The sequence below is a fragment of the Otolemur garnettii genome, unplaced genomic scaffold (assembly GCF_000181295.1).
Source record: "Otolemur garnettii isolate 467f Iridium unplaced genomic scaffold, OtoGar3 scaffold00169, whole genome shotgun sequence".
Taxonomy (NCBI): domain Eukaryota; kingdom Metazoa; phylum Chordata; class Mammalia; order Primates; family Galagidae; genus Otolemur; species Otolemur garnettii.
Window position 1 is genome coordinate 108,073 of NW_003852564.1, and position 7,142 is coordinate 115,214.

The window sequence follows — 7,142 nt, forward strand, 5'->3', positions numbered from 1 at the left end:
GAGCTATAGGCGCCGAGCCAATATATATAGTATATCTTAATAGAAATAACGTAACTTGAGCACAACCAAAATACTCTTTAAAAATGTTATGAACTAGTTGACAGTTTTGAAACGAAAACTACATTTCTCAATTTTAAAAGTATAATTTATATGTAATTTGTGGCCATGGTAATGTACCCCCAAACAGAAACCCAGGTTACAAGGAAAGGAAATCCAGTAGTGTAAGATAATGTATAAAAACAGCTCTTAGTGAAAGGAAGGTGTCACTTTTGTAAGATCTTAATCCAGGTATACAGGACATAGTCGACCCTAAGTCTTAGAGAGTGGAAGGCTAAAAAAAACCCAAAACAAAACACCACCACACAAACAAATGTAAACCACGTCACTCTATGCCACTATTTAACATGACTTTAAAAAAAATTCAGAATATCTAGGTCTGACATCTAGATTTTTTTCCATAAAATTTCCAATATTTTGTGGACATGAAAAGAGAAATTTTAACTTAGGTCAACAGGGAGAAAGAACGCACCAGCATCCAAAGGAGGAACAAGCGGGAACACACTGTGCCAGTTCTTACCAGACTTGGTGCCAGCCCCGGGCAAGGTAGGGGAAAGAGAGAGAAAAAGGTTAAAGAGTGTCGCTGAGGGAAGGGAGAAGACCCGCTTCCAGGCCAGACCCCACAAGGCTTCTCATTCATTCCCCGCCGCCTCCAGCTTTTCCGCCGAAACTGCTGCGCACTCACCTGTTCTGGAACACGATCTCACAGCGCCCGAGGCCGCCGCCAGGAGCCGGGGGGACGCGGGCCGGGGGGCAGCCGCCGGCGGGGACGACTGGCGGCGCAGCCCCGGGGTGGGCAGGCGGCGCAGGCCGGGCGCGTCCCTCTGCAGCAGGGCGGAGCAGAGCCGCCGCGGGCTCTGATACATGCCGGGCGCCGCCGCCGGCACAACCGCCGCGGCCCCTCGCGCGCCGAGAAGCGGAGCCTGGCTGGGGCCGAGGCCAGCGAGCCCAGCAGACTGTCGGGGCCGCCCGAGCAGATGCTCCGAGGCCTCGTCTCACCCCGCCTAGGTCCTGGAGCAAGTCCTGGGCAGCGGAGCCCGCGAGAAAGAAGCAGGCGCGCGGCAGCTGCGGCGACGGCGGCCGTACTGTCGGCAGCCGGCCGGCGAGGGCTGGGGGCAACCGGCGAGGGCGGCGCTGACAAAGCGGGCGCTACCAAGCGCCAGCGGAAGGGGGGAGACCCGCGGGGCCAGGCCCGGCGAGGCCAGGCCAGGCCAGGCTTCCTACACCCGGGCGATCTTATCTTCAAAGGAAGGAAGATGTAGATCGTTAGATGGCGTGGAGGCCGCAGGAGATCTAAAGTAACACATATCCGTTAAAGCGGTTTTAAAGAAATAAGCATCCCCTTCCCCTGGCTGGAATGGACGCACCCACAGGCTGGGAATCCCAAGACACTTCCAGGGCTGTGGCCCAGGCGACACGTGTGTGTCCGAGTGGAAGACGGCATCCGCGTGTACGTGCACGTGTATGTGTGAAGACAGCAAAGGCCGTCTGCCTCGGACCCTTTGGCGGTGGGTGTCGCGTTAAACAAGATCAAGCACGATAAAGCTCCCACGGTGTGCGAGGGCAATGATGATTCAAACAACCTCCCTGTTATATACTCAGGCAAAGGGAGCAGAAGGTGGAAAGAGAAATCAGATCTTAAAGTTCATACGAGGTATGGGCGGTGCCTGTGGCTCAGTGAGTAGGGCGCCGGCCCCATATACCGAGGGTGACGGGTTCAAACCCGACCCCGGCCAAACCGCAACCAAAAAAAGTAGCCGGGCGCTGTGGCGGGCGCCTGTAATCCCAGAGGCTGAGGCAAGAGAATCGCCTAAACCCAGGAGTTGGAGGTTGCTGTGAGCTGTGACGCTACAGGACTCTACCAAGGACAATAAAGTGAGACTCTGTCTCTGAAAAAAAAAAAAGAAAAGAAAAAAAAAGTTCTACAAGGTAGATTTAGATCAGCGCCACATGATGCCACAAGGGTCGGAGGTTACAACAGGCCCGGGGTCTCCAGAAAGTTCGTTAGAAAACCAGCATTTGAGTTGGTCCCTGACCTTGACACGGAGGTCTGGCATTTACACGTGTGGAATTTGGAAGGGAGTAATGGTTATTTAGAAATGAAAATGCAAATAAGCAAAAAGCCCTGGGTGTATTTGAGGAAACAACACCTCGTTATGTAAGATGGAAGCTAAGGCGTGAGAAGACAGATGCTTGGATAGGTTATATTGTGGAAGGCAAAGATTATTCTAATTTGGTAGGAAGTGGTGAGCTGGGCAAGGATGTATGGTAAAGATAGTGCTTTATTTGCAAGAAAAAAGACAGTAAGATAGATATTCCAGACCCACATGAGGTTAATGGTATTAGAAAATGGTTGGAAGAGACATATCAAGTAGATAGGGAGGAAATGATGACTAGCCAGGAATGGAGGTTGGAGGAGGGAGGGAAACCCTGGATTCCTCTCTGAAGGACTTATAGGTCTGACATGTTGGCTTATGCCTTTAATCCCAGCACTTTAGGAGCCCAAAGCAAGAGGATGGCTTGAGGCCAGGTGTTCAAGACTAACCTGGGCAACATAGTGAAATCCTGGCTCTACAAAAATAAAACAATAAGCCGGGCATGGTCGTGCATGCCTGTAGTTCTAGCTGTTTTGGAGGCTAAGAGGGAAGGATCTCCTGAGCCCAGAAGTCCTGGACTGCAGTGAGTTATGATTCTAGCACACCATGGCACTCTAGCTGAGTGATAGAACAAGACCCTATCTCTTAAAAAATGTTCTGTTGGTTTCCCATAATTTTGCCTATTGCTTGTCTTGTGGAATTGGAAGCTTTTCATCATCAAGGATATTGAAAATATTTTTCAAATCTGGGTTATACATCTAACACCCAGAGGATGTGGAATGAATCAGTTGGCGCAAGTTGATGACAATTCCTGGCAGACAAGTTTGTTGGCGAGTCATTAAACACTCTTAGTCTTAGTTATCTATACAGTGGAATCATAAAAATAAAATAAAATAAAATGGAATCCTATCTTAGTCATTAGATGAAATAAAAGGTGATGATGCTACAGTTCATAAAAAGTGTTTTGCAAGTATGACAAAATGTTGATTTAGAATCTAGGTGGAGGGTATATGAGTGTTCACTTATGATTTTTTTTTTCGAGATAGAGTCTCACTTTGTCACCCTTGGTAAAGTGCCATGTTGTCACAGGTCACAGCAACCTCAAACTCTCGGGTGTAAGTGATTCCCTTTCCTCAGCCTCCCAAGTAGCTGGAACTACAGGCACCCACCACAATACCTGGCTGTTTTGAGAGACAAGGTCTCATTCTGGCTCGGTACCTATGGCTCAAGTGGCTAAGGCGCTAGCCACATACACCTAAGGTGGCGGGTTCTAATCCAGCCCAGGCCTGCCAAACAGCAACGATGGCTGCAACCAAAAAATAGCCTGGCGCTTGTGGTGGACACCTGTAGTCCCAGCTACTTGGGAGGCAGAGGCAGTAGACTCACTTGAGCCCAGCAGTTGGAGGTTGCTATGAGCTGTGATGTCACAGCACTCTACCCAGGGGGACAGCTTGAGGCTCTGTCTCAAAAAAAAAAAAAAAAAAAGAAAGAAAGAAAGAAATAAAGAAAAAACAAAAGGTCTCGTTCTGATTCAGGCTGGTCTTGAACCTGTGAGCTCAGGCAAGCCACCCACCTCAGCCTCCTAGAGTGCTAGGATTATAGGCATGAGCCACGGCACCCAGCCACTTATGGATTTTTTTCTTTTCCGTGTTTGGTTATATTCATAATAAAAGTTAGGGAAAAACTTTTGAAAAATGAAAAGTACCGTTCCAATATAAACTATCTTTATTTCCATTATGTTTTATTTTTCTGAGACAGGGTCCCACTGTCATCCAACCTGGAGTACGGTGGCATGATCATAGCTCACTGCAGCCTTTAAACACCTGGGCGCAAACAATCCTCAGTCTCTCAAGTAGTTGGGACTACAGGCAAGTGCTACTCGGCCTGGCTCGATTTTTTTCATTTCTTGTAGAGACAGGGTCTTATTATATTGCCTAGTCCTCAAGTAGTCCTTCCATCTACACCTCCCAAAGTTCTGGGATTACAGGTAGGAACCGCCAAGCCTGGCTTAAACTATCATTACAAAGAGTGTGCTATCTTGTAAGCGAGTCAGTAATGTTATTTCTTTTTTCTTTCTTTTGAGACAGTTTCACTTTGTCCCCCTTGGTAGCTTGTCATGGCATTACAGCTCACAACAACCTCAGATTCTTGGGCTCAAATGCTCCTCTTGCCTCAGCCTTCCAAGCAGCTGGGACTACAGGTGCCGGCCACAATGCCTGGCTTTGTTGTTGTTTTTTCAGAGATGAGGTCTTGCTGTGGCTCAGGCTGGTCTCAAACTCCTGAGCTCAGGTAATCCACCCACTTCAGCCTCCCAGAGTGCTGGGATTATAGGCGTATGCCACCACACCCGTCCCTACGCATGAAGGATTTTGAGAGGATTCTGGATTTTATCCTAAAGGTTCTGAGGCCCCACTGAAAGGCTAAATGGGTTAGTAGGTTGTATTATCAGGGATGCATTTTTGAAAGATCATCCTATTAGCAGTGTGGAAAATGATCCAGAGACTGGGAAAGAATAAGAACAGTGCAAGACAAGGAAGAGTGTATATATAGGCTCAGAATCTCTGAAGAAGGAGCAGGAGAGAATGTATGTATCCTTATTTAAAAAAGAATACTGCTCAGGTGATTCTGTGCTCCTCTCCCCTCAATGCTACCTCTCAAGCAAATAAATTGGAGGCGATGATGGTAGAAACAAGATGGAGTTAAGAACTATGAAGGAGAAAGCAGCACAGAATTGAGTAACAGATTAGGACTGAGGGAGAGAGGATGGGACCTAGGGCTGATTTGGGTGACTGGTGGATAACACAACCAAATAGGGAAAACAGCAGAGATTTCAAAGGAAGTGAGTTCATATTTGAACGTATAATTGTGATGTGTCCTTGGATCATCCAAGTAGAGTCACTTTGTAAGCATTTTAAACTATAAACTTGGAGTTCATAGCAGAGTCAGGGCCAAAAATTGGGGGGAGTTCAGCAGTTGAAGCCATGGCTAATGAGTTCACCCACAAAAGGTCTCTTGAGATAGGAAAAGTGTTAAGGATGAAAGTTCTGTTAAACACATACTTTACGGCATTGGCAGAGGGAAAGAGACTTGATACTTAGCTAGAGAAGGAGAATCAGGAGGGATCGGTATCTCAGGTGTAAGGGAACAAACAGTATCTAGAAGGGTGTAACCGTGATGAATGATTCTGAGAAGTCAAGGTGGGGTCCCAATCCCTTGGATTTTATCTTTAGAAAGCCATTTTAAACTTCAGTGTAAACAGCTGCAGGTAGGGGTCGTGGTAGTGGAAACCAGATTGTGCTGGTCGGTGGGGCTGGCACGAAGGACTATAGTCAAAGAACAATGGGATAAAGAAACAGTTGATTTCTTTTTTCTCTCAAGACTGGAGCAACCTCGAAAATTTGTAAGTCGAGGAGGAGCCAATAAACAGAGTTCTAGTTATTCTACTAATGAAAATTTCAGCTTAGCACTGCTGTTCGTTCAACAACTCTGTAATTCCTTTGCATAGTCCATTGACTTCAGCTGTTCAAAATGGAGCTATATAAAAATAACACAATGTAGTGAGCTCTCACAATATATTTATCTATATGCACGCACACACACTCTGTATTAGTCTGCTTGCACTGCCATAATAAAATACCATAGTCTGCATGACTTAAACAATAGAACTTTATTTCTCGTGGTTCTAGAAGCTGAAGCCCCAGATCAAGGTTTGGCAGCCTTCAATTCCTGGTGAGGGCTCTACTCTTCACTTGCAGATAACTTCTTTCACTGAAGCCCTCACGAGCGCCAGGCTTTGCGTGTTAGGTAGGTCGTGAGGAACAGCTCCCCGGGGAAGGAGGACAAGCCCACCTTTATTCTGTCCCTTGTAGTTGCTCACACCTAGGGAGGAGGGACTACCCTACCAATCACAACTTTGCATGTCAACAACAAAAGATATAGAGAACCCCCTAGCCTAACAACAGATACAATAGAGTCCTTTTTTTTTTTTTGAGACAGAGCCTCAAGCTATTGCCCTGGGTAGAGTGCTGTGGCATCACAGCTCACAGCAACTTCCAACTCTGGGGCTTAAGCCATTCTCTCGCCTTAGCTTAAATCTGCATTGTGGTCCACACCTCCCCCCACCCGTGAGCTTTCAGAGAGGCTCATGATAGAGTCAAATGGAGGGACCCACCCAAATAGAATGTCCCACCCAGGAAAAAGAATGTGCCACGCCCTACTCTTCCAACCCTTTAAATTTCCATCCACCCTCATTATTTATTTATTTATTTATTTTTTGAGACAGAGTCTCACTCAAGCGGTCAGCCTGGGTAGAGTTCCATGGTGTCACAGCTCACAGCAACCTACAACTCTTGGACTTAAACAATTCTTTTGCCTCAGCCTCCTAAGTGGCTGGGGCTACAGGTGCCTAACACAATGCCCAGCTACTTTTTTTGTTGTTGTTGCAGTTGTCATTGTTGTTTTAGCTGGCCTGGGCCAAGTTTGAACCTGCCACCCTCGGTGTATGCAGCCAGCACCTTGCCACTTTTTTTTTGTTTTTGAGACAGAATCTCAAGCTGTCACCTTGGGTAGAGTGCGGTGACATCATAGCTCACAGCAACTTCAAACTCTTTGGTTCAGATGATCCTTTCGCCTCAGTTTTTCTATTTTTAGTAGAGACAGAGTCTTGCCTTTTGCTCAGATTGATCACAAATTCGTGAGTTCAAGCAATCCACACACCTTGGCCTCCCAGAGTGTTAGTTAGGATTACAAGCATGAGCCACCTCACCTGGCCAAAATTTCCATCCACCTTAACCACATGCTGACTTCCTTCTCAAAAACTTAGCTTACCGCACCTTGGTGAGAAAAAAGGCCACTGTTGCCCGCATAGAACCTGAACTCTGTTTCCTTTCATTTCACATTTCGGAATAATCTTTTCTTTTTGGTATTTGACCTCTCATTTGCTCGTGGAAGCTCTACAGTCACAGTAAATCTCTAGTTACGAGGTAACCT

At 46.8% G+C, this 7,142-nt stretch overlaps 1 protein-coding gene across 1 annotated transcript in view; it reads right to left on the reverse strand.

The window, feature by feature from the left end:
* NOCT (nocturnin) overlaps positions 1–1,112 on the reverse strand; it is a 23,271-nt gene extending 22,159 nt beyond the window's left edge. The window contains exon 1 of the mRNA XM_003800148.3: positions 743–1,112. Within this exon, the coding sequence (XP_003800196.1) occupies positions 743–923 (181 nt within the window). The 5' untranslated portion in view covers positions 924–1,112. The remainder of the gene's footprint in view (positions 1–742) is intronic.
* Positions 1,113–7,142: the final 6,030 nt, after the last annotated feature.